Raw genomic sequence first — 27423 nt, forward strand, 5'->3', positions numbered from 1 at the left:
CACTCTGTGCAAATTTGATCTTTTGGCATGTGGTGAAGGAGAAATATTAGAAATCTCCAAAAGCAAACAAAGCCATATGGACATTCTGAAGGGCTGTGGAGGACAGAGGACAGAACATGATCTCCTCTGGTCCAAAAACAGCAGAGGTTTTTTTTTCCACCAGTATCAGATCAGAACACACACTGGTTACAGTCTCTTCCCCGCACTGTCTCCCACTTTTCTTCCTCTCTCAATCTCTCACTCTCTCTCTCTCTTCTCAGCCCACAGTACACCGCAAACAGTTTGCTTTGGCTGTTTTTCTTCTTCCTCCTCCTCCAACCTCACTCTCTCTCTCCCTTTATCTATCTTTCTCTCGCTAACATCTGCTGACCCATTTCAGGAAAACACTTGAAGCAGAGAAAATAAAGTTCACCTTCCTTCACAGGAAACGATCTGCAGACTCCAGCAGGTTGTGCGCATGATGCCGGGTTTCTGAGGGCATGATATCTGCATATGCTCCGCCTGCGGTGTAAAACCGGTTTCAGATGCCTACTTCAGAATCTCCCAGTCGCAGGGTCTTTGGTGTCTGAATATTAAGAAGCTGTCGCAGCCAAAAATGCAGTTGCAGACTGAGGGTCTGTGGATAGAGGGTGTCGCACTGTATCCTGTCGAGACTGTGGAGTCGGCTCAGCGAAAAATCCAACATAAATATTATTGACTTGACATGATGTATAGTATCTGATATTTTCTTTGTCATGCACAGCTGAGATGTGGAGACTTACATCAACTAAGAAAGTACACATCTCAATCTCTACAACTATGTATATTCAAAATTATATGTTATCTGGTAAATAAAAGCGTGGATTTGCATGAAGACTTATATGATGGAAACCATTTATAAAGTCAAGTAAACCACACGCATTCCCTCTGAGTCCACTCAATCCACTCCAGGGGATTAACAACCACACATAAGGAACATAAAATGTAACTCAGCTCAAACAAGTGCCTTAAAGTGACAAGCGCTTCCATAATAATCCCACCACCACAGAGGCCTGCGTGGAAAATGTGCCACATTCTAACAGAGAATTAGCCTCTAATGCATCTGGCTTAGGGAGGGGGAGAGCAGCTCTACCCATCTGGGGGACGCTAGCATATTAGCAGCCCGCCAACAGCTTCAGCCTCTAAGCCTGCCTGATTTACATTCAATAAACAACCTGGGGATTTCTGCATGAACTGCAGGAACAGGAATAAACTGCCACGCACACTGGAAATGAAAACCGTGGCCAAGGATTTAGCATTTGTCAACAGTTTTTCCTCTAAAGGACGAGACATGGTGAATGTCATCTGAATGTCGTTGAGTCACTGTGGTCGTGACACACCAGTGTCTTTGCAGACTACACGTAAGTATCTTTGACAACGAGTGACATGTTAAGGATTGAGCTGTGTGTCGGTTACAACGTCCAAGGAAACCCTATTCATACACACAAACAAGTTTGCACAGTTATCCTTACTAGGATTTTGCATTGACTTCCATTCAGAATTACCTTTGCCATGACCAATTCAAATCTAACCTTAACATAATCACAATTCACATTTTATCTCCAGCCTTAAACCCAGAGAGGTTATACTGGCAAGGGTCCTCGAGAGGGGACGGAAAAGTACACACACATTTGCGCAGCTGTCCTTATTCAGACTTTCCATTGACTTGACTCATTGTGGAAATTATAATCAAAACCTTTTCCTTTAACCACAACTATTCCTACCTTAAACCTTAATCTGACACAATTCATGTCTTACACCAAACTTAACAAGGACCTCAGAAATGACCAAGCTTTGGTCCCCATGTGTTCCACTGGTCCCGACAAGGTCACGTTTATACTGGAGAAGGTCCTAAAGATGTAAAAAAAACTAGCACCCGCAACATCAACAACCCCTTCTCACACACACACACACACAAACTAACCTTCCTGTCCACTGGCCAATCAGAGAGCAGAATAGAAGTTTCTGGAAGCACACTACACAAGCTGCAAACCACGGCACAGACAGAGAGATTTGTTTGAGATCCACAACACAGTAATACCTTGGCAGGAGCTGAATGTGGACCAGCAGCAAAAAACAAAAAAAGGAAATTACAAAAGGACAATATGGAGGATTGAATAACTTTGCAGGCGGGACAATGGAGAGGAGGCCCTGTACACTCTGCTCCAGTTTGAGAAGTTATTGGTAACTTCCCAAACTGCCCCCCCTAGCCCCCCCTCAGTTATGTCTAGGGGAACCAGAGTGATACTGCACAAAGCTGAGAGGAGAAGAACACAGCAGAACTTTTTTGTGTTTTTTCATATGCACACACTGTGAACACACACATTGCACTAATTGTATCTGAGCTGTAGCTTCTGGTCGGCGTGTGGACAATTTTGCTTCTTGATTCAGGAAAAATATCAGTGGCTGTTTCAGTTCAGGTTCGTAAACAATGGTGTTTAGACAGTTCAATTGTATCTGTAATCTTTTTGGGGGGGGGAATTACTCCTATGTTCATTGTTATGTGTTTCCAAGAAATAAGCTGTGACCACTTTTCTAAAACTACCGGTTCATTTCCAAGCTGCTGTATCTGACACCCTTTCCTTTCACGTATCATAGCATCGCTCTGTGACACATTGATCTTCTTTCAGCAACCAGTTCCATAATTTGTTAAAACTAAAGTGGTGTTTCAGACCAGGTTAAACTAACCGGTTTCCTTAAAAACACCTTTGAACAGTCTTAGATTTAGCATATTTGTGTATACTATTCCCATGTGAGGTAAACGTACATACAACGATATATTAAGCAGTGAACATTATATTAGAATAATGTGATGTGTCATTTAATATGGGGATTGCACAGTCTTCTGTAAAGCTTGGCAGCCTCGGAGGCAGCGCTGCACCTAAGAACAATGCGAGACAATCTGCAGTGACGTGGTTAACGTGCAAAGAAAAGGGGGAAATTACCAGCCTCACACCTAATAGAGGGCAGGGGGGGGATAATTATCTTATTGCACTAAACTGGGTGATCAGCTAACAGTGGCATTAGATTAGCCTCACTGTGTCTTCAGAGATCTGAACCGATGAAACCTTTCTCGAACCTGCTGTATGATATCTCTCTCTCTCTCTTACGTTTTTTTATATGAATCTCATATTAAAGAAATTATTGCTGGGGTTCATCATGATTAAAACATTATACACTATACGAGTCAGAATACGCAACTTATGTTCAGTTATTAAAACTCTTATTGCAGCGTGTGCTTGGTGCAAACACAATATTACACGTTTCCCCTGAGTATTTAGGAAATGCATCACTGCTCGTCTCAGCTTTAAATAATGCCCCAAACCCAGATCACACATGTCCTTCGCATGTTGCCTCGGGTTCGGCATAGCTTGTAAAGACCAACACAAGGCATCAGGAGGAGGGTCTCTCCCAGTGTGTGCTTCCCTCCAACACCTCTCAGCACCACCATCCCCCCACTTCTCAGTTATGCAATGACCTTAAATTTGGATCCCCTGTCGATCTTTTGTCCGGAGCATAAAAGACTCCTATTCTTCCTGCTCTTTGGGTTCCATGGCAGCCCCTGACTGACTTCCATAAAGTCTGCTGTCAGCGCAAATGAATATGTTGTGTAGGGTGACAGGCCGGCCTGCCTGCCTACTGACCGACCTACCCCCCCCCCCCCCCACACTCTCACTTTCTGTACGACAAGCACATGGCCATGCCGAAGCAGCAGCACAGAGGACTTTCGGTGTAGCACATTCTGCCTGCACAGGAAGAAGACCTGTGATGTGCTGCTTTTCCCACCCACGCTTATAATTCATACCACAACCTGAGCTATGAGATAACAGATTGAAACATAATGAACAGAAATGCGTGCGAATTTTACTGTATGTAGTGTCTGCACAGTAGAAGAGGGCAGACTTTACAGATCACGTGGGCTTGAGCCCTTGCTGCAAGAAGTTTGGTTGTTTAGTCTCTCTATCAGTTTTGTCCTGGATGAGGGTCAAGTGATAGGAGCCTGACGAATAAGCGAAAGGTACATCGTGAGCGTCTCCATCACCAAACGTCTTTGTTTCTGCTCATCCAGACTAATAACTGAAACGGGGGCGGCAGCGTCTCCAAATTTCTCAGTTTTAGCGGCTCTCAAACTCGTGGCAGTTCTGTGCTAAAGCTAAAGGCACCGTGACCATTTAAACAAATCTGCAGGATAAGTAACTTACATTTATTTGGTTCAACTAGATCTACAGTTTTCTTAAAGTTGTAACGTCCTACAGCCGCCTTTCACGCCCACAGGGTTCGAATGTTTGACCCCCAAACGATGGAGCTCGGGTGGAGTATCACTTAAGGCTGAATTATTTTAGTAAAACAAATGTAAACCTATTAAATCTGGGGACCTACTTATTCCAGCATGTTAAAAGGTGTTGCCACATTGAAACAGTACAGTGTATAACAATATATCCATCTGACTACACTGCATAAAATTCACCACAGACCATTTCCCTACAGAAAAGAGACAGCCAACAAAAAAAAAAAGAAGGTCACTGTCTGCAACAAGGGGAAAAACCATGAGGCGATTACACCAGAGGAAAGACTGGAGATGAGATATGAGGAAGAGGGATCAGACGAGACTTGAGTCTAGCTTCTCCAGCTGTTCCGACAGACAGAGAAGGAAGACAGAGGGACACGGGACAGACTGACAGAGGGAGAGAAGGAAACGGGGCGTGGAGGAGACAGGAGAAAATGGGAAGTGGTGCCTGTGTGGCGTGACAAAGCGCTGTGTTCTCTGTCTGTTGATAGGCCGGTGAGGAGGGCTCAGGGCCACAGACCAGGGGGATTTACAGGGCTTTGCTCCTTCCTCTGTGGAAGCGGTGTGTCAACCGCTGCCACTACAGACCCTCCTAACCCTGCCCGGTGCCACCCCCCCCCCCGCAAGTATAGCTGTATGCCTGGGTATTGAAAGGATCGCTCCCCCCCTTAACTCTACTGTAAGGAGCTGTGACTATAGAAAGAGGATCAGAGCTTAAGAATGCCATTTCCATTTTCCTCCTGAGACTAAAGGAGTAATCTGCTCATTTTCTCTCACAAAGGCTTCTTATGTAAGATCATCCCTTCTCCTCATCGCTCTATCCCTCCATCCCATCCCACCACCTCTGCAGTCTGCTCTTCCTGGTTGTCTCGGGGAGGCGGCTGGGGCGTGACAGTCGGATGGGCCGGACAAAGGCCCGGGCCGGTGGAGAGATGGACTGATAACCTTGCTGTGTGGCCCCCAGCATCCTAGGGTAGCTGCATGGAGAAGATAACTCAATCTCAGACCTTCACATCCACTGACTGGATGCGTTTCATGTATTTTCACCACAGTTCTTTGCCACCGTGTGGCTCCATCAGACAAACTACCTGACGCAGCTTCCAGTGCGTTAGTGCAAATAGTTCCGTTAAAGGCACATCGCATGAAATCAGGGGCGTGTCCGGATTCGAGGGTCCACGTTGTTACGTTAAATACTTTTAGCCTCTTCAGCCATGGGACCCTCACTTTCATTATGAAACTGCATTCCAGGTATATCCCCTCAAAATTACTTTTTTAAGCTTCAGCAAGGAAAACAAATGAATTTGTATGTGCATACATGTGTGTGTATTAGCTCCACAAGCCTATGGAGATAAGTTAAGGGACAATTTGACAGTGCGAGAGCAGGGAGCGGCTTGGGATTTGCAAGTGTTAACTACGTTGAGTTATCAGCTCATTTTCTCCCCCTCAATGAAAGTGGATAACACTGCATGGGAATAGAAGGGCGGTGTATTTGCATGACTGAGATGCCTCTCACCCCCTGCTGGGAAGTCCTCCTGTGGTCAGTTTCATGCCAAATCGGGGGTTAAAAAGTCTAACAAGAGAATTAGGGGCAGGCAGTGGTTGCATAAGGATTTTCTCGGATGTTGAAAAGGATTCCTGCGTGGCGAGGGCTTCTCATGACGGAGAAAGTGCTCTACATGCTATAGCTTACTCCAACATCTGCCCCCATTCACCAGCTCAACCACAATAATGCATCATAATTGAACACAGGCTCGGATTTTTTTGTTTTAACTACACGGTTCAAAAAGAGCAGTGAAATGCAATGCAAGATGTGACACAGTACTTTTGATTTTAACAACAGCACCATGAAAGTACTGTTACAGAAATAGATTGGAAATTAAAGCTATGGCTGTCAGAAGTCAAAGCCCTAATGATACAGTGAGATGGAAGATTTCACTGGAAGACCGTCCCAGTTACTTTTATAACATGTCATGACCTCATTACAACCCCCCCCCCCCCCCCCCATCTTTGCGTAACAAAAAAAGCCCAGAAACAAAGAGCTGGAAATCGGTATGTTAAAAATAAACTGCATTCTGCTGCGAATACAATGCAGAGTGACAGAGAACCTTCTATTGGGAGGTGTCTCAGTGGATCTACCTTTGTTTCTGGTACTAAACTGTAAATAAACTGGATGTGAACAACAAAAAACAACCACAAACAAGTAGATCCACATCTTTCTGTTTGAAAAACCTCATCAGTCATATGCAGGCTTGTGTAGTGTCTGCTCAACATCTGCAAGAAAAAAAACCAGCACTGACACAAGCCATTTTTTAGACATGGTTTCGGTAGATTGGGTCTGGATCTACTTCTGAGGTTTCCTTACACACATGCACAACGCAGCAGGAGGTTCTTGGCTCAGACGCAACAACACAGAAAGCGGGAGGATGTCACAGTGACTCTGCTGCAGAGATCGTCTGTTTTTGTTTAGGGCACATCGACTTTGGCTCTTATCACCAAAAGCTCTCATGACATCTCCGTTGGTGTCGTGTACGGCACCACATTTTCTTATGCGGAGATATTTGTTTTCTTTCAGGCTTTTTTTTTTTAACCCACTCCCGCAAGTGAATCTCCTGCTGTGTTCTCACATCGGCTCCTCCAGACTTTCTGCGAACTTCATACAAAAGGAACTCCAAATGATCTCCGGAGTTCGGTGCGTGTCCACTCCCTCACCTCTATATCACTGCTATCTCTTTTACACCGGCTAACCTATAAATGGGATTGCCTCGCTGCTTTTCTATTTTCATGTTCTATGACGCGACGATACGAGAAACCAACACATTTGAAGGGTGAAGTACATAATAGTACAGAGGAAAGCCCCTTGCAGACCAAAGACAAGGTTACATTGGTTGCACTTCTGTCCCTGAGCTGAGCGGGTTTTGGTGGGTTATATTTTGAATTATAAGAAGAAATAAATCGCTGGCTATTGCCTGGAGTTCAATGCGTGTCATAAAGTTGCCCTTGAAATGGTGCTGTCTCTGTTGGACAAAAAATAAAGAAGAACAAATACATTAGCACATTCACCCATGAATGAAACCATGTTTCCACCGATTGGAAACGGGAGTAAATAAAAGGTCTACTGCAGAGTCATGCAGGGAGTAAATTCAGATTGTATCCATGTCCACTGCAGATCAAATCCAGATGTTCGTGGGATCATTGATCGGTGGAAACAAAGGTAAATCTTTGACAGCATACCACAACTACCTTCAGGAGCATCAGAGAGTAGAGGTCCTGCACCGAGCACCATCGTTGAGACACACAGAGCATAAACTTCGGCCCTGAGGCCACGTTTCAACCACTTCCGGAGCCCTAAGCCTCTATGTAATTGAGGTGAAATGGTTTGTCTGAGACCAACTGAAGCCACGCAGTGAGGGGGGGCAGAGTGCAGTCCCTGGGAGAGGACGACAGGGTCACACCTGCAGACAGGCAGCCTGCTGATGGCTATCTGAGCGTCTACTAGGGGCAATATGAGGGAGGTGCACAGGTGGGGGGGCGTTGACGTCCCTACAGCTGGCAGCCGGCCCGCATCTCCACTCGGCCATTCATCATGACAATTCATGCAGATCCATGTGCGAAACCCACGTCCACGCACGCAGCCCCCCCCCCCCCCCCCCCCCCCCCCATCACTCCGCTTCAGTGCTCCAATAAAAAACAAAAGCCCACAGGCTAAGGATGCTAGTGCACAACACCGACCTCCAGTAGCATGATCCGCCATCTCAACGCCTCATGTGATGCAATGTTACAACCCCACTACTCTGGCAGATGCCTGTCTTTAGCTGCTCAACATAATTACAGCCCAGACGAATGGTTTGGAAATGACAGGCAATTAGACCTCCAGGCAGAATGATGCTGAGGAGTGCACTTTCTTCCAACCAGGCTACTAGAGGTGTAGATCAAAGAGAAGGCATCAGACACGAGACCAGCCGCCAGTCGGAACGCCAGCGAATTCACGATAAACAAAAGAGGTGGCATTCACTAAAACCATCCTGAGCCTGAGGATGAGCGGAAGAATTCGGGCAGATTCTGGTTTTTCCTCGCAATTTTCAAATGATGAATACATCTAATTAAGAAACAAAGCTTCGTGTTTGCCACATGCGGTGACTGCGCGGTCACAGTCTTCTGATCTGCAGGACGGCTGGATGATCCCACCCGGGGACGGAAGCAGAGCCAAAGCGTCCACAGGAGGGAGGGACGGAGAACAGACAAGAAAGAAAGTAAGAGGAAAATGGGAAATCTCCGTGAGCTCTCTTTGTAAACTAAGCCTGTAGTCAGTAATTAACTTGAACTGGAGATAATGTCAAAATTATAGGAGCATGCGCCACCATAACTCCCATCAACATCGACACACAACCCTAGACTGTGGTCTGGATGCGTGCTGGAACAAAAGTCTTAAGAGCAGGGACTTTTCTTGGAAATGTCTGACTTGCATGAAGTAAGTTTGAAAAGCGGAGGTCAGACTAACTTTTCGGGGGATTAAACGCACCAGACACCATGGCACAACGTGACACCTTGAACTTTTAAACTAAAAAAGTAACACACGGCACAAAACTGGCTCGCTGTAAAATGGATCAATGTTTGGCCTGGACCTTCTATTTCCACACCAGCTGAACTGAGAGCAGAATTGTTTACAGCACGTCTCTGGTGATGCTTTCCAGCAGGAGCGAGCAGGCCGATGACCTCCACACCGTTTTAGCCTATGACTGGTGAAAGCTTTAGGAGGAGACTTTTCCATTCCCCTTAGTCAGAGCAGGACTTTAAATAACACATTCATTCTGTGGCTCTATCTGCAGCCCTACATTCCTCACACTGCTCACTTTTTAATGGCTCGATGAACTCAACGACTAGGGACAGAATCCCAGTCAGGGCGCCTTTCATTGTGATTCCTTGAGACACCTTGGCTTCCTTTGACTTTTAAACCTGCAAACACACAGCGCTGCACAGAGGAATAAGTGCATTAATTGCAGCAACCGATATCTATTATGATTGGCTCAGAAACTGACATGAGTAGAGAGGGGTGCTCTCACTCAAAGATAAATCCACAATCAGAGAATAGCCATTGAGGCGTGGGTAATTGAACAGAACCCATCTTTAAGTTCTTGTGAAACACCACTCTCTGTCTCTACATGCAGAAGCTGATTCACATCCTTGTCCCGTGTCACCAAATTACACAAGTGCAATGAAAAGAAATTGGGCGCAGCTGGGTCACGAGAGTTGTGCGGGTCACGCTTGCATAAAAGTAGTTAATGCTGGGGATCGGTGACTTTTCCAAAACTTCAGATCATTTATTTCCCCTCCTGGAAAAAAAACTATTTATCTTAGCTACACGTTTTTGTATGCTTCATGAATAAAAAGTCCAGATGTTGGCAGTAAATTCTCAAAGTGAAGTCTGTATGAATCAATAAACAGAAGAATAGAGACAAAGAGTAGACGAGAGACTTTTCTATTCAGCTCCAGCTTGCTTTTTCAGCTCTGAACCAGGAATTACTCAGTACCTCATTCTCAAAATCTGTTCAGTGAAGACAGTCCCTGTGCACGGGAGAGGACCTGACCTGGAAAACTATTCCACCACCTACGGTAATGTTTTATGAACACATTACCCTCAGGCACATCACGCGTTTTAATCCGTAATCCTTTGTGTTAATACTTAATTGTGTTTTCACCCAAAAATAACAGGTCTCCCGGTGCATGGTGTCAACCGCCTGTCTCTGCGTGCCAGGCTTTTGTGAGAGAATACTTGTGGCACGACAGATGTGAGGTGTGGCACAGACAGACAGTAAAATCACCATTAGCGCCTGCACATAAACAGAGGGGAGGCTTTTACCAGGGGAGAGTTTATGGATGGAATGGCAGGAAGGGGCGGCCGGCGGAGGACAGCGGCTCGGAGAACCTGCACAGATCCCGCAAGAGTCCAGACAAGAGCAGACACATCCCCGAAAACACTCAGACTAAACATGGCCACATAATTGGAGCTATAATTCAGCAGAGTAGCCAGAGCACACACTGTGAGCCTGTGTCCTGCTCAGATCAGGCCATAACCCATCCTCCTTTTCAGGCCTAAATTAAACCGTCTGAACAGTGTGCCGTCGCCTCCCCCGAGCCATTCAGAGGAAGTGAATTTGATCTTTTAAAATTACGCGCAGCCACAACATTGTGGGGGAATGAGATTTGACAAATACAGTTTGAATCGGTTGATTTGCAGAGCAGCAAATTAAAAGGAAAACGGAGTAAATCCAGTGGTAATCCCCATCGCTCGGGAACCAGCAGCCGGGAGGGAACATGAGGACACGAAACCTGCTGAGAGACGCTTTTTGTAGCTTTATTTATGTCGGCATGCTCACAGATATCTGGTGATTCGTCTGAGCCATCTGGACAGTCCTTCTCTCCGTCACAGCGCCAGCCCTTGGAGATACAGGTCACCTGGTCCTTGCACACAAACTGCTTAGTGCTGCAGGTCTTGGGATGGTCATCAGCTTTGGGGGCTGAAAAAACAAAAACAACAAAAACAGGACAGTCGGTGTGTTATTAAAAGCAGCAGTGGTTGAAAAGGCTTTTTAAAAGTCACGAATGCAATTAGAAAGAAACGCCATGCTCCGAGCACCAGATTTGAGCAGTCGCTAAATGAAAGTGGAAGTTTAAAAAAAATCCATGACCCCCCTCCCCTGCACACCCGTCTCTCCTGAGCAGAATCCACGTAGGAAATTTCCAGTTTGAAGCACATAGATCTTAACTCAGCGGGGTAAAACAACATGCAAGGGTCAACTCAAGTTTACAATGATGTTTTTGTATCAAAGGACCCACAGGCGCACTCTATTCAGGAAAAAAAAAAAACTCCTCTACAAGTTTACAAGCAACAGTGGTGCCTTTTAGTTCTGGGTTGCTTGTTGTTTCCCTTCTTCTTACGGACATCTCAGTTCTTTTTGCTTTTTTCCCCCAATTTTTTTTATTACTCCTGAAGGTGTTTTTCAACTCTCACCACAGAGGCTCTTTCATGTGTCGTGGCACAGACATAACAGGGCATTCAATCTCCGTCTGGCCCATGGGACACTGCCGAGCGCGGTGGTTCTGGGCAGCCAGTCAGCGCTGACTGTTGAGGCGTACCACAGGCGGGCAGCACCGCGGCAATGCTGACGGTCCATCGGCTGTGTGACGCTGCAGACGTGCTGTCACTCAAACCGCTCGAGTGGAGATGTTGTCGCCTCATGTACAAATCTATCTCAGGTTACATTCACGCTCATACATTGTAGTTTTACACCTCGATTTAGAACATCTCTGTACAGACAAGTGCTGTAGCTTTAAAGTAATCCATATGAAACGTAGTGTCCTTCGATGCTACACAACTGAAAATGCTTATCACATGATCCTTCACGTGCACTGAGCATGTGCGTTGGGTGTAAACAGGAAGCAGTTTTCCTAAGCTGCCGTAGTTGCTTAGTTACAGAAGGAACTAAGAACAAGAAAAAGTAAGAAAGTAAGAGCAGGGATTTATTTTATTGGACGGACAACCAGGTTGGCAAAAACAATCTTCTCTTTTTCTGGCCGTGCAGACTGAAGGGACGACCCGGAGTTTTTAATCTAAATCAGGGCCAATTGTGTTGTTCTCAATTTGAGGCAACTGAAAACTCTGGATTAGTGTTAACACCATGCGTACAGCTAGCAACAGGGATGTGTTAGAGAGAAACATATGTTATGAGAGCTATCTCGGGTCAGTGTCTGAGATTTGCGCTGCCACCTCAACATTGAGATGAATAAAACTGTGTGGCCCACAACATTGAAAAATTATGAAGTTGTGACAATGTACCTGGAAAGAAAACAAAAGTGCGGCCATCTTTGAATTGACTTCCTCGAGTCTTATGGTCATCTAACTTGAATTATTGGCCACACTGTCCCCCCACTGTGTCAAGTGGTACTGCTCTGTTTTGGTAAAGGTTCACAAATACGGACGGAAGGAACGCAGAGTACAGATACAAGGCTCCATCCATTTTCATATACTTATCTGACATTGAGCATGAATGTTCAAATACGTAAAGACTGTGCGAAATAAAGAAGAGAGTCAAAGACTATGTTTTCACCTGATTAATAACATAATCCATCTCTGGACTAGCCTCAGCAAACCTGAATACAAATTATAGCCGAAAACTGACTTTCTCTTGCAAAATTGACCCTCTCTAAGGAAAAGTGGAAAAAGAGGCTAAGTATAAGGAAGGAAAATGCTTCCTTGTATGCGAGTGGTCAAAAGGACAGCACTGGCCATACCAAGGAGGAGGCTGCGGTTACTGCATTGTTGTGCGGCAATGCTCTGGGAAGGACAACACCAAAGGTCTCATTGTGATTCTCTGCAGGGACTTAGCACTCTCTCATCCTGGATGACTTGCCTCCCTGCGTACTTGGCAGGCAGGGAGCTGTTTGGGGTGGGCAGTCGGGCTGTGTGGGGGTGCACCGCAAGGGGGCTGGGATGTGACTGAAATCACAAGAGAGCATGAGGCCCCTGTATCATTGCAATCACGTTGCTTCTGGCTGTCAAGACTAAAGGGTTCAGACCCTGGTCTTTTTTATCCCCCCCTTCCACGTGACGGTGAAGTGTACGTGTGAGTCAAACACGGAGACTTCTGAATCTCATGTTTTTCGTAAAAACAATTAGATGCTTATGAGTTTCGGGGATCAGATCACAACTTTCCCATTACATGAACAAGACCTTGATATCTGAGGAGATTAGGGAGGAAGGAGGAAACACAGGATTTTAAAATGCAGAGCTGTTGACCCGCTCTCCTCTTCGCACAAAGACAGGGGCAAAGCTTACAAAACTAAATTCAAGTGATGCAAGAGAACAAGATGCCAAAAGACAAAGGCCATATTAAATGTCAGAAGTCTGAGATGAGAGTTGGAGAGAGAGAGGGCTGTAAAAGAGTTTAGATGACGTGCACACACCCAAACACTTGAGTTGCCATGGTCTGTAGCCAGTTTGTTACTTCTGATCTTTTTCATCTTGCCCCAGTACGTTTGGTACAGTGGTAAACAGGTTTCTGCAGCCCTTACATGTTCCCATGTAATCTGCCTAAAATACCAAACAGCCAAACGGGCCGGGCCCTGAGCTGGGATGGGTAAACGCACCAGAACCTGTGTGCTATGTGAAGGCATTCCCTCTGTCTCTCTGGTGCCTGTGTGAAGCAGCTGGGCTGAGCCAGTTGTTCCCTGTGAGTGGGCATAAAACTGGAAATAAAACATTGTGGGTTCTAATTTTACCATCGCTTTACACACCAGCATGAAACGACCGCAGAGGGGGGAACCTCGGAGCCTAATTGGAGGTTGTGGCTGAGGAGGGGTTAGTGACTGGGGCAAATACTGGCATCCTTCCCTCTCAGTAGTCCTCTTTCAAAGCTCACTTATAATATCTCAGACAGAGATGTGAATTGTTAATTCAGCCGGCAAAGACGCTTTTTCCCCAAAGTCACTGCCAAAATGCTGACCATTTTTTTTGGAGGGTCCAAATCAGGCCGGGATGTTAAACCATTTGAGTCGTCTCTGCCTACAAAGGGGAATGAAGATGGCCTTTATTTTGTGTGTTGGGATTGGCCGAACAGCAAACATAAATCCGGTTGAATCAAGTTACATACTTCACTTACAGGAACTCCTCTAAGCCCCGTGTGTTGGCCTCCAGCAGAGCTCCCTGCTGATAATGCCATCCTTACCAAAGCATTTCCTGCCACAGCTGAATGGCAACTTGATCCCACTGCTGTGACTTAACAGTAGGAAATCCCATTAAGGAGGCAGGAAATCACATTTTCCAAAAGACATTTATTACTTCACCTTCTGTAGTTTAAAGTTTTTTTAAAGTGCGATCAGTATGCTATAATCATGAATAAATATATCCTCTGCACTGCGATGACCTGATAAAAAACAATCGTCCTGTGGGTATCTATTATCAGAGCAAAAAATGAATCTCATTAGAGTTGAAAATGAGAAAACTAACTTTGGCAGCTTCAGTTGAAACCCTCAAGAGTTTTGAATTTCACACCATTGTTCGGTAAAAACAACTTTGGATGGTTTTCAGGAAAGAGAGTTTCTATTTCTGTCCCGAAATTACAGTATGTATGAATATCTTTATTTCGCTGGTTGAAGTAAAAAGAAAGAAAAGAAAAACAACAGCCTTCAACAAAAAAACAAAATGTCCATCTCTGACATTCTGGTGTAGTTACAATATGTTTCACTGTGTTTAATGCAAAATATCCTTATCGGAAAGTGATACAGTACCGACTGTACGCTCCCAAGAGTCTGAAGGCAGTGTTTGTCCAGTAGACAATGGATTAGTGTTTCTACTCAACTATTTCATTCTCTACACTCAACTGAACATCAAATTAAGTTTATTTAATGGATTACAAGCCCTTACTCGAAGGACACTGCTTTAAGAGGTTGGTGTTCAGAATACAATGTAATTCTACTTTCCTCATTATCTCATTTTCTTAAGAAATGTTGCCGTTTGACTGATTCAAAAAAGAACGTTTCCTTTTTCGATTCCAACAATTCATATGAAAGATATGAATACTTTGATTTTACAGAATAAACAATGAAGAAAACATGTGCCTTTATGTTCTAATTTTACATGAATTTTTTTTATTTTGTTGATTTTTATACTAAATATTGGTTTGAATTTGGGTTCCCTTTTTATTCATGGTTATTTATAGTAAAGTTTATGATTAGACTATATAAAGTCCGGGGTTCATGATCAAATTTTAGGAATTATTAACACTTAAAAAAACATATTAGACAGCATATATCCGTTTTGAAAAATTGGAACCTGAACAACTAATTTGAAGAATCGATGCACAAATCCCGAGTTGACATACAGACAAAAGATATAATTCACTGACTTGCTTCCTGGTAAGTTAGTTGTCCCGACTCCAGTTGGCTGACACTGTTTGACTACGAGCATACTGCCACTTGTATGGAGCACACACTGTATTTCCTTATGCAGGGCCACTGGAGCACTATGCTGTATAAACAGGGCACACTGAATTGCCCCTGAGCACTGTGCATGGCAAAAAACATCAAACACGAGCGAGTGAGCAAATACGTAAATGTACAGAGAGCCGGGGTCTTATAGAAAAGTCCTTCTCTTGAGTGTCTAATAAAAGCAATGCTCTATTTTCGAGGTCTTCCTTTCATCTGCAGGAGGAAAGTTAAGTAAAAATAGTAAGTAATAAGTAAAGAACTTGCTCTCTGTGTGATGGAGCAGGATGGGACGGTGAGTTAATGGTGTTGTTGTGGCACCAGTTCAGCAGCCAAGCGTTGGAGGCCTCCAGACAGTATCACCAGCTGGGACTCCACACTGATCCCCCCCCCCCCCCCATTCCGCGAGCTGTCGTCCTCAATATGGCCCATCCGTGCTCTACAAATCAACTCCAGATCCACGCAGCACATTCCAGCGCCTTCTAATTGTTTTCATGTGTATGGCTTTGCCTCCAAAAAGACAATCTGTTACAAAAGGAGCAGCTCCGAGCAGCTTTGCATTTCAAAAAACGCCTCAAATATGTGTTGCGTAGTTTAGTTTAAACACCACAGAGCACAATGATCAATCAATGAAAACTATGCACACAGAACAAAGCCTCAGATAAAATGTTCACCCCCAAAAACGACATGTGAAATGTAACCTTTCCCCCTTCAAGTATGCCTCCAACACTGGGAACATCCAAGTATTAAACCAACCCGATCACCTTGTGGAGCATTTCTAGGGTGAGCAACAGAGCATGGATTCTATTAAATGCAGTTGAAAGATAACAGTACAAATGAGGATGTGAAATGACTTGAATGAATAAATAAATAAATGGTTCTCGGTGGTCGTGCTGGGTACAAAAGCAGTGGCAGGAGAAAGTGGGAACAAGACTACGCCTGTTTCTCATCACCCACCACTTCTTCCCTTCCTGGTCCTCCATTGTGAAACCCAGGTCTTCCACAGTCTTCAGGGGAGCAAGGGGGGGGGGGGGGGAGAGAAAAAGCAAACAGACTACAGCATGTAATTAGACCCCTAAGGTCAAGTTTGAAGTGATTTCTCTGTGCTCAGTTTAGCAAGATTTCAAAGCAAGAATCCATGCATCATGAGCAAAATTAAAACCAAACAAGGACGACAGGGAAGAGAGCGGAGGCAATGCAAGGTCATTATTCCTTAATTTCTGTGCTGCATTAATCATTCAGAATGGAAGAGTGACTCTTTTAACCAGAACATTACAGATGTTAAATGTGGAGTAAAGAGGTTAGAAAGTGCAGAACACTCTCATATGTAAAAATGGAGATAATTGTGTTTCCAATGTCAGGCCGTCCCTGTTGCTGAAACCACTTTTCAAACTTAAACGATCTCTGTCAATCACCTACCACTCTAAAGCCTTGAAGCTATGCCGTAGCTTAGACATGTAATCTACGCAGCGTCAAGTGCAATACCCTGACGTGCACCTCCATAAATTGTAACTATGTGTCGAGACAACGCAGACCACATTGTGATTGATTATGTGATTGGTCCGCTTGGTAGCATCGCATTTCCGGCTGACTTGCCGCCATATTTGAATTGCTTTGAAGGAATGAACACGGACAATGTCTTTCTTTTTTTTGATACAGTTCTCTAAGAAATAGGAACTGCTCTTGAACATCTATCAGCTCCAACTCCAACGCGATCCACTTAGTAACACTCGTCGTTGCTCTGAAGTGAACAGAGACGCCAGAGAATTTGTAAATCATAAAACCGGAAGACACTCAACACCAGCATAGAAACTCTACTGCTACTAGCGCAACTCACACACAATCACAACTATGAAGGATCCTGTATAGGTTACGTGCGTACCTACGGCCTAGCTTCGATGCAGAACCATGAATTGGGCTTAAGGCAGGACCAGCAACGTTTCCAAATTCTCCATCTTAGTGGCTCTAAGAATCAGTGTAATGTTGACGCCAGGCGCGTCCGTAGCAGAGTTTTGTGTTTTCAAACATAAATTTAGTAATGTGTACATAGCCTGAGTCCACTTCTTCAATGATAACGTTGTGCAGTATCTACATAATGGAGACGGCTACTTAGATTTGTGTCAGGCCACGGCCGAGCACTTTAACCAGCTCACAGTGAGCATAAAATGTCCTCAAGCCCTGATTCACAATAGCTATTTTCAAAGAGGTTGAACTTGCATTAACATCCAAATACTGAGCTGGAGTTGGTGCCTGCTCTTGTGCCTGAAAAAGCCTTGTTTTTGTGTCGTCGCACAACAAAAGGGTGCAGGTCTGACCTCGGAGGTAACCCGATGAGGCTCTGCAGGATGTCACAGGCCACAGCAGTAAAATGCAACGCCGTTAAAAGACATGGCACTGAGTGAGTGTGATGGATGGACATAAAGATAAATGTAAATAGGCCAGTGGTGCTGCCAGAGGAGAGAGTTGGTCTGCACACACCCGGCCGTCTCCGCATAGCAAAGCTCTTTGCATCTGTAGCAGGAAAGTCAACCCAGAACCGGCTGTTACAAAAACAGAATATGAGAACCCACAGAATGAAGGCTGGACCACATAAAGTGAGGAATTCGCTGCTACTGAGACAACTGTGAATCCGTGGCTCGCCTCTGTCCTTCAGTTACCTCTATGCTTGGTTTGAAATATGAAATGTTTCTGTGATTTACTATGAGGGGATCTCTATGAATAACTCATTAGATTCCCTCTGAGGGAGGCAGGAGGGAGTTGCGTTCCTTGCTGAATAATTGCTAAGAACGACTCGCATACAAGGCACCAAGAAGCCATCATCCACTTCACAGATGACCTCCTTGGTCAGTGGTTAGAAATCCTACAACCCGAGTGCTTCATGAACGTTTCATGAATGTTCTTTGGACATTCTGAATGTGACTAATGCTTGGCACTATAATGCTAGAACGGATTCAGTTCTCCTAACTCAATGAGCGCGAGTGTGTGTTGCAATATAACAAATGTTTTGATAATTTGAGGACATGCAGCAGGGGAAGACGGAACAGATCTCTGGATGAGGTCCAGACAATATCAAGAGTTAATGTCTGAGAACAGCGAGAGAGATAGAGAGAGAGGTGTCCCTCTCGCTTGCAGGGCAGTGCCAACAATTCTCTTTTACAGAAGGTAGCTGGTGTTTGTCCAAAAAGTCCATAGATTCTTTGTTAAAGTTACAACAACGGAATCTGTTTGCACCAATTTATAAATGGCAAAAAGCATCAGCCAATGGGACATCCCAGCTGACCAATGGTGTAATTACAGTCAGTCACGCACCATCGGCCGACCAATAGTGCAACTTGATCACAAACTCAACTCCATCATTACCTAACAGAGATTCTGGGATGTGGCTCTAGACACAGCAGACTCCGCCAAAAATAATAAATTAGCACCGTGACCGAAAGTATCTATGTTTGTTAAAGATCCGAGAGCCATGGCTGCGACCCTGAAGAGAGTAAATAGCTACGACGCTGTGCAGCAATCCACGAAATTGGAATCTTATCTCCATACATTAGCTCCTCCACCCTGACCAGGTGTGACAGCGACCAAGGGTCCCTGCCATCAGATCGATTCTCCAGTCAAGGGCGACAAAAGGGCGACATCAGCGACATCTGAGGCAACATGGGTGCGATAGGATAAAGGCAGTATTCTCACAGCTGTGCCAGGTATCAGGCAAACATTGCAGCCCTTTGTAACATTTGAACAACCATGTGTACTCACTTTTCACAGGGCATAGAAAACAGGTCTATTTCTCATTTACATAACTTAAATGTGTTTTGTTCATATGTGGCAAAACCTACATCCTAGGAGACGTTGGGATATTAATGACAGGAGGCGGAAATGCATAGACAGATCTAATCGCCTACAAAAACCCATCGGATCCTGCAAGGCAGCATTAACACGCTCTCCCACACACGCTCCCTATTTTTGTTTAAGAAGCCGCGCTGTTCCCTTTTTGGGTCTTAGAAACTAAATAGGGTAAACAGTGATGCAGCTCGCAGAAAACACCAATTACAGGGCACCCCCCCTTGCCATTCACAATTACCAAACACTCTTTCATCCGCTGTCTCACGCTTTCTATGTGTGGGGAACATTCATGCTGATCTGCTTTTACCTTCTAGCCTCAGTTCATTGCAATGCAGAGCGCAGGAAGCGGAGGGAGAAGTACAGGGGATCTTTTTCTGCAGCGTCGGTCAAGCCTGCCTGCTATTATCATTTCGCAAATATTTTAACTACATTGGGACCTAAATGCGAAACACCTGCACATGAGCTTTATATCAGGTTTCGTGAAGCCGAGCCAAAGAATGTTTCTAAATCGGACACTTGGCCACGTTTCACTTGAAATAGTTGAGTTTATTTTATCCTCTTTTTCTTTCTGAAAAGACTCCGAATGGCAGAAAAACTATTCAGAGGATTACCCGTGCCATCTGATAAGCTTGTGGGCGACAGATAACCTCAGGTGTGCAGCGTTTACAATAACCGCTCCACCCCAGTGACCTCCGCTTGGGGGAGCTGCAAAGGGCAATCCTGTTTCCATTATCTGTTGAATTTGTATGAGGGATGCTGAATTTTTCCAGCAGATGTTTCCAGTGACAGTTCTGAGGAAAATGTATAGCCAGGTCTCAATAAAAAGGTCAGGCAAACAGAGTGTCGGCTCCTCAGGAATTCAACCTCTTTAGCCTCTGACCCGCAGTAACACTTTTCACAAACAGGATTTTTTTTTCTCCCTCTAAAGCTTGTAGGGAACCTGCGATTCGCAGAGCATTATTCAAAACAACAAATCAATCGGAAACCAAAAGAGTAAATATCGGGGGGAAATTATATTGACAGTTAAAACCACGAGACACAACATTTACTGACACGTTGAGCAGAGCTGTGACAACAGTGGATTGAGTGACTGGTTGGAACTATTGTAACTAACGATTATCCAGTTGTTAGCATAGCGTCAGATAAATGTCAGAAAATAGTACTTTTGTCCAATCAAAAAGTCACTTTCCAGACAAAGGACTCTGGCTATTCTTTAAAATAGATTATGTTGCCAAAAATGTAATAGTTCTAATATGCAAAAAACTAGAATTCCATCCTTTGCTTTGTTTGATTATTATTAAAAAACTGAATCTTCTAGTTTTGTAATCTTGGTTGGACAATCTGAATATAATCACTTTAACTGCCCAGCATTTTTTGCAATATTCTTGCATTTTGTTTACCAAACATGTAAAGTACAGAAATAAAAAAATCAGTAGAGCATATACGTTTCCTAATACCCAACAGTCCCTTTAAATTCAATCCAGCTGCAATACATTGTACACAGATATCAGTTCCCTGATGTACCCGATGTTTGTTGCCATCAAAATCCATTAAGTGTTCCCTGGGAAATCAGAACAAACGTGTCAAATTGAACACAATACCTCTCAATGTTAAAGCAAGTGAAAAATAAACTGGACGGATTACCACGAAACTTGGTGAAAGGAACCGGTATCTCGATCACAGGGCGGATCGGTACCAACATTTAATCTTCCCTGACCCATACCCTGACCCATCCTCCCACCATGTTTCCAGGAGATCTGGCCAGTGGTTTTTGTGTAATCTTCAAAACACACAAATCAACCACCAAACGAACTGGGGTGAAAACATATCCTTCTTGGCGGAGGTAAAAAACTGCCAAAAGAATCTGCTGATCAATTTAAGAAAATGATTTTAAGCTGCATCCCAAATGCCAAGAATCACAAATCCAAACTGTATCCATGTCTCATCATATCCCCTCTAGTAACCAACCCCAGACAAAGCGGGACTAGACTGTGCCAAACTGGACTGGATTTTGTCGGTTTAATGGATGACACCATTTACTGCGGCAATAATAACCTTAAATCAGCATTAAAGATAAACAGCAAACAAAATGGCCTGTCCAATGTTTGACTGTTAACTGTGGCCTTTTGACCCTGCTGTCTCTAATCCTCTCCCATTCATTAATTCACGCTGCGGACCAGTGGTGATCCAGACAAATCCATTCCAAGTAGCTGGCCTCTGGGTTTCTATCCGCTCACTTCGCTGCTCCAAAACAAGAGAGGCTGCTAAATCAGTTGTTATAATGACATAACACACACACACGCATATCATTTCCATCCTGTGATGTAACTACAGAGAGTACCCGAGACACATCCTGGAATTTGGCTTCACCTCTCCCTCATCCCCACCCCTCTGCCTTTAGCTTGGATTAATGGTCACCCTGTGTCCAGATGTTACATACTGATGGAGGAGGGAGGAGCTTGAAGACTCCTCTAACCTATAGGTCTCACTCTGAACAGCCTCCGTCAAGATCTTATAGGGAAGATCTTCCAAACTAGAGAAATGTTGTGAAGACATGATATCTGGCACAAAAAAAAGAAGACAAATTTGTGAAATAAGCATTGGGTTGATTTTCTTGAATATACAAGGCTGTCCGGTCACATCTGGATGGGACATCACTTGTGCATGACTTGGTTTAGAAATACTGGGAATGACTCACACCAGACTCAAGGATATGATTTGTAGGCAAACTATTTTGTTCTCCCCCCCACCCCAAGTGAAGATCAACAGGTCTTCATTGTCACAGGAGCAACGGTGCATTGAGTATCTCATTATCACTATCAGGGTATTAAAAGGGGCTCCGGGGACACAAGAGGATGACTGCACAAGACTGTTGGGTTCCACAATTACACACTAGCCTAGCATGTACCCGGCTGCTGTCACTAATACGCTGGGATTCCCAGACAGCAGCTACACGTTGGGACAAGCCGCCAACGAGCAATTAAGATTACACATCCACAGGCCAACACAACTGTTGTTTTCATGTTTTCATATGAGCCAAGTCACTGAAAACAAACATGGAAACTGATCTGATCCCACAGGTTTAACGTGGAACCAGTGCTGCTGTGATTTTGTGGATAAGATAAACTAAAACCCCAAGCATGCGTTGGTTTGTGTGGTAGCCATCAGCTGTCTCTACACCTAGAACATTCCCTATCTGAGGAATGGTGTGGTTTTTTTTCTTTGATAAATGGGGTAAAAATGCCTTTTTTTTTTTGCAATTCCTGGGAAATCGTTTGGTATTTCTGTGAAAATGGGTCGTTCAAGTGTTGCCAGAGCCTTCTACCTGCTGGAACTGTGAATAACCTCACTGTCTGTCTGCCATCCTCGCAGGCAGGCCCTTTCTGTCTGCCCAGACACTAGCACAGCCAAAAACACACACACACTCACTCACTCACAACCACACATACACATACACCCAGTCAGGATTTTAGGCCACAGCTCATTTGTGTGCTACTTCCTCTGATTAAAGGATTTCCCCCTGCTGATCGATCTCTGCCTGTGAGAAGACAGCTGTAGCACACAGTGTTAGTATCAACACAGCCCGCTTTCTTTATGCGATCCTGTCTTGGCTCCAACTCTGGTGAACACAGGCCCGTGTGTGCACAGATGCTTTTCCAGGGATACAGAAATAAAGAAAAAGTGCTTTTGCCTCTGTGGAACAATGGAAGACAAACACAACAGGCTTCTTACCTACGGTTGCACCGTTAGGAGACACGATCCCCAAGTGGAGTATAAATCCCAAGTAGAGCAACCTCATCGCCATCTCCAGAGCAATGCCCGGTGGCACTGCTGTTCGAAGGGAAAGGAGGAAAAGTTGGCTGGATTTCTGAGACCGAACACGCCGATCCGCCACCTCATCCGAACCCCGCTCAGTTCAGTGGGTTCGGGGGCGATTGTCCGTTCAGCTGCACCCTCAGCCCCGCGTCGCCCGTCGGCCGCTTCACGGCGGCTTGTGATAAAAGGAGGGAGGCTACCGCTCCAGTCCGGCGATGCTTCGGTCAATGCAGCAGCGCAGACGTGTGGATCTCTAATTGATTATCGGATTTCAAACATGATGCATGGTGTAGCCTCAGTGTGTGTGTGTGTGTGCTGGGCTCTCTGTTTCACCACCACCACACCATGCCTCTGGAACAGTCCGCTCGCACTGAAGCCCCCTGCAGCCGCCGCCCGGCCCCGCTGCGCTCAGCTCATTCCGGGCCGAGCTGGAAAGAATCAAATTTAAAAAGTAAAAGCTTCGCGTTCGCTCGCGGCGCCGATGTCTCCCCGTGCGTGTGGCTGCACGAGCTGGATGGTGAATCTCTCCAGCTCCTGCGCTGTGGACGAGCCCGTGACGTAACGCTCGGTTCCTCACAAAAAAAAAATGGGTATTACCGAAAGGCGGCGAGTGCGCGTCTGCGCATGCGCCAACACACCTCCCTTTCTCCTATTTCATGCTCTTTTGCCTCAGTCGTAGAGGTGAGAGAAGAGAGAGAGAAGAGAGAGAGAAGGAGAGGCGGCGCTGCAACTGGGGCCCCGCGATCCGCCATGTTGGCTCAACGTCAATGAATGTATGTGACTTCATTTATCCATCATAGAAAATCTATCAGGGAATATTGAATCCCAATTTGTCTCATTTTGGCTTAACATGGTGCAAACAAATAACAAAACAAAAACCCTATTGACAGAGGAAATAAAATGTAGAAATCTCAGAGAGAGCCACATGTGAGGAATCCCTCTCTCAGGATAGAGGTGTAATGCTGCGTGTAAGAACATCAGCAAAATAACAGTTTTCACAACACTGATTAGAAGAAACCAGCTTGTCTGTGTAGTCACAGAGCATAATGAAAGCAATTAAGGATCCAACTTTAAAACATACTGTCACAATTGATTACAAAATACATGAATTTAGGTCATCAAACGAGAGTCTTCTATTCCAGACCAGAACTTCAAGATGGAGGATGGAGATGGAGTCAACCCCAGCTGATTTTAGTATTTGGTACTTCAGCAGTGTTGTGCAAGTTCACACCTCTCATGAACTAGTTCAAAGTTCAGTTCATACAAGTAAACATGAATAGTTCACGTTCATAGTTCACCATTTAAATTCTGAACTAGTTCATAGTTCAGTTCATTTCATAGTTTTTAGGTGGAAACTGAGAATGAAAGACTTAACTTGTTAAAGAAAACCTTATCCATCACTACCCCTTGCCTTTACTGTCGGAATCTTTATCACAGTGTGTAAAAATCCCTCAGATATTGATAAGGTGCATCGGATCTCGGATGTAGTTGCTGAGTCTGCGTCTCTGCTTTCTCTTGCCATCTGTATATGAGACCGAGAGCTGTTGTGTTGCAGGTATGGCCTGCCCCTTTAAGGAAAGTTTGGAGTGTGTGACGTAGTGCACCAGGGTATTGTTGGAAAATACGCTAAAAGTGTGTTTATAAGGAGAAGTGACGGACCACCTAGAGGTGATGCGAGTGTTGCTCCTGCTGTATATCCGAGAAATGAAGTGGCCGCATTCCAAGTAAAGAAACATCTCCTCCTCCTTATTCATGGAGCGGTCTGGACGGCTGGTTACCGGCCAGACAGCGAGCCAAGATAACCAGTGACAGGGTCGGCTCCTGGTAAAGGCGACATAGGAGACGTGACACATCCAATGTAAAACAATACATTAACGTCACACCATCATCCTCTAACCCCGGGGACGCACCGGAGGTAGAAGCGCTGCGAAAAGCGGTCCGCCTCCTTTCCTCGCCCATGTTAAATACTTGGGCTGTTTGCAGCGGCAGCGTAGTGCTGGGAAGAACCACACACACAAGCACATAATCTCCTGTGGGGGGTTGGCGGCTACAGGCTTGCATAGGTCAGTCACCTGTGAAGACAAGCATAATTTACCCCTGAACCAGCGAACCAGCGAGAAATAATGATGATAAAAAATTTAAATATAAAATTAAATATAAACTTTTTTAATTAAATTAAATATATATATATTTTTTAATTAAATTAAATGGGAAAAAAAAAAAAACTGAGCGCGCAGATCCTGCGCAGAAGCCCATTGCGCAGGAAGTGCCCGCGCAGTTTTTTTTTTTTTTTTTTTTTTAATTAAATTTTGAACTAAGCACACTAAGTCGATGGACAAATTATCATGTGTGTGTGTTGGTGTCATTTTATGCTGCTTTTGATAAACACTCAGAGAAAATATTTTCTACTTTATTACATATATTTGACAGCCTTACTTAAAAGTTACTTTTATATTTTGGCTTTTAGATACTGGATGAAACCCAGTGGGGGGAGGGGGGGGGGGTATTTTTTGAGAGAAGATTCCAGATTCATTCACTATACGGCTCAACAGATCTCTGATCCATGAAGCTTCCTTCTACCAAGTTGTGTGGTTCGGAGCCGAGACACTGGCCAGAGAAGAAAACACTTAGAATACGTTTCTTGATTGGTCTGCATATGTGTGCCATGAGTGATGGGTAACGTAGTGCGAAGTCAAATTAGTTGGTTTCGGTTAGGCTAAATCGCGGACATTTTACAGGCACTGAGCAACGACATGGTGAAAGAATTTGATTTAGACAGCATCTCTCCTGAGGAGAAATTATTACCTGTTCACTGTCCCGAGGGTCAGTGAACAGGTAGGGGTGGGGCACGTAACAGTTCTAGGCCAATGGCTGTAGGGTTTTGTGGGATGCCAGGCTCTCATTGGCTGATGAGTTGGCGTATCGAGGGTGAATGAGGAAGGGGAGTGAAGAGTTACGAACAAGAAGTGTGTCGTGTTCGCTGGACTTTAATAAAGTTACACATAAAGAGAGGTTTCCTGTTGTCTATACGCGAGGACACTACAATATGAACGTGTTCGCCGTTCAAATTCATTATTTGGCATTGAGTTGCGTTCAGTTCATCGTTCTCATAAAAGTGAACGTGTTCAATGAGCGTGTTCTTTTGCTTTCGTTCAAGCACAACAGTGAACTTCAGTCGTTAAAAAAAAAAAAAAAATCTGATATCAATCAGTTCAGTGATGTGGAGTAAACCTGAGGCTTTGAGGCCCCAGGAGGTTTGGGTCCCAATTGTCTGGTTTGTGGGTTAGTAATCCAGCCTTGTTCACAGCTGCTGGGCCTTTATTTTTTTTATTTTTTTCTTACCATTTACAGTTTAGACTAAATGTAGGTCAATGGTGGGTTAGTGAGTAAAACCCAAGTTATGTATAATTGCCAACTTGCTCACAGGAAGATTAGAGCATCCAAATCATTTAAATACACATTGTATGATCTACAATTGTATGCCGTGACAAGTTTAAAATCTATATTTACTTTAATACATGTTTTTTGGGGAAGCCAATATATCACTTTCAAATTGTGATATTTACATAGGAGCTCTGCTTTTGAATCACAGTTTAATGGAGGCATTTAATAAATGGTTTTCTGTAAATTCTAAACTAAATGGTGGAATCTCACGTTGATCTCATTTACTTTGGTATTTTTCAAGCCTTGCACGCTCAGAAATGGACCTGGTTTACAAGACATATTTCAGTGATAGTTCAATGAAAGGTGTAAGTAACCTACATTATAGAAACCCATCGATAGGCGCATTCTTCACTAAATCATGCCCCCTAGCGGTATATGTGAATATTAAAAGTCAGTCAGATATTTATGAAGCTAACCTGGCTGCAGGTTTTGGGATATCTTTCATTGTGCCATTGAGCAACAGTCTCCATAGCATCAAGCAAGCAATTACCAAATAGATATATAATTGCATTATATTACAATTAATTCTTTTGACTGGTTAATATTGTAAGTTAGGGAAAAAAATACCTAACTCCATCTGAACATCAGATAAAAACCTGATCGACAGTTTATCCTCCAGTCCATGAAACAATCTTTTCTAATCTAGAGATTTAAAAGACACAATTTTGAGTATGATAACAAAACCTATAGCCAGATCTGGCCAAATACATAGAATGATGATAATATCAATCATTTGACGAGGCTATTTAGATCTTAACAGATTTAGGCTCCCTCCATGTAAAATTATAATCGTAAAATAGCAAAAATAAAGATTTTTCATGAGTATTTAAAACATATTCTCCATGACAAGTGCAAATGTAATATTCTCATAGATTTAAACAGAACTGTATTCTTTATGAAATTATTCTTTGGAGTTGATAATTAAATCCTGGATCTTCTAATGAACCATACAAACCTGCAGGGGGCACTGGGTACTTACACAACAGAGAGACATCCAGAATAACTAATTTTACTAATGCAACACAAGGAGCCCATGC

At 44.1% G+C, this 27423-nt stretch overlaps 1 protein-coding gene across 2 annotated transcripts in view; it reads right to left on the bottom strand.

Annotated features, from left to right (window-relative positions):
• The window catches only part of lrp1ab (low density lipoprotein receptor-related protein 1Ab), an 86864-nt gene extending 63385 nt beyond the window's left edge, over positions 1–23479 (bottom strand). Inside the window, exons 1-2 of one of the 2 annotated variants that reach the window (XM_062392957.1) lie at positions 22859–23479; positions 10681–10821 (exon numbers count right to left, since the gene is read on the bottom strand). In XM_062392957.1, the coding sequence (XP_062248941.1) occupies positions 10681–10821; positions 22859–22931 (214 nt within the window). In that variant the 5' untranslated portion in view covers positions 22932–23479. The remainder of the gene's footprint in view (positions 1–10680; positions 10822–22858) is intronic. The other variant, XM_062392956.1, reaches the window with a different exon arrangement.
• Positions 23480–27423: the final 3944 nt, after the last annotated feature.

This window comes from Platichthys flesus, chromosome 7 (assembly GCF_949316205.1).
Source record: "Platichthys flesus chromosome 7, fPlaFle2.1, whole genome shotgun sequence".
Classification (NCBI taxonomy): Eukaryota; Metazoa; Chordata; class Actinopteri; order Pleuronectiformes; family Pleuronectidae; genus Platichthys; species Platichthys flesus.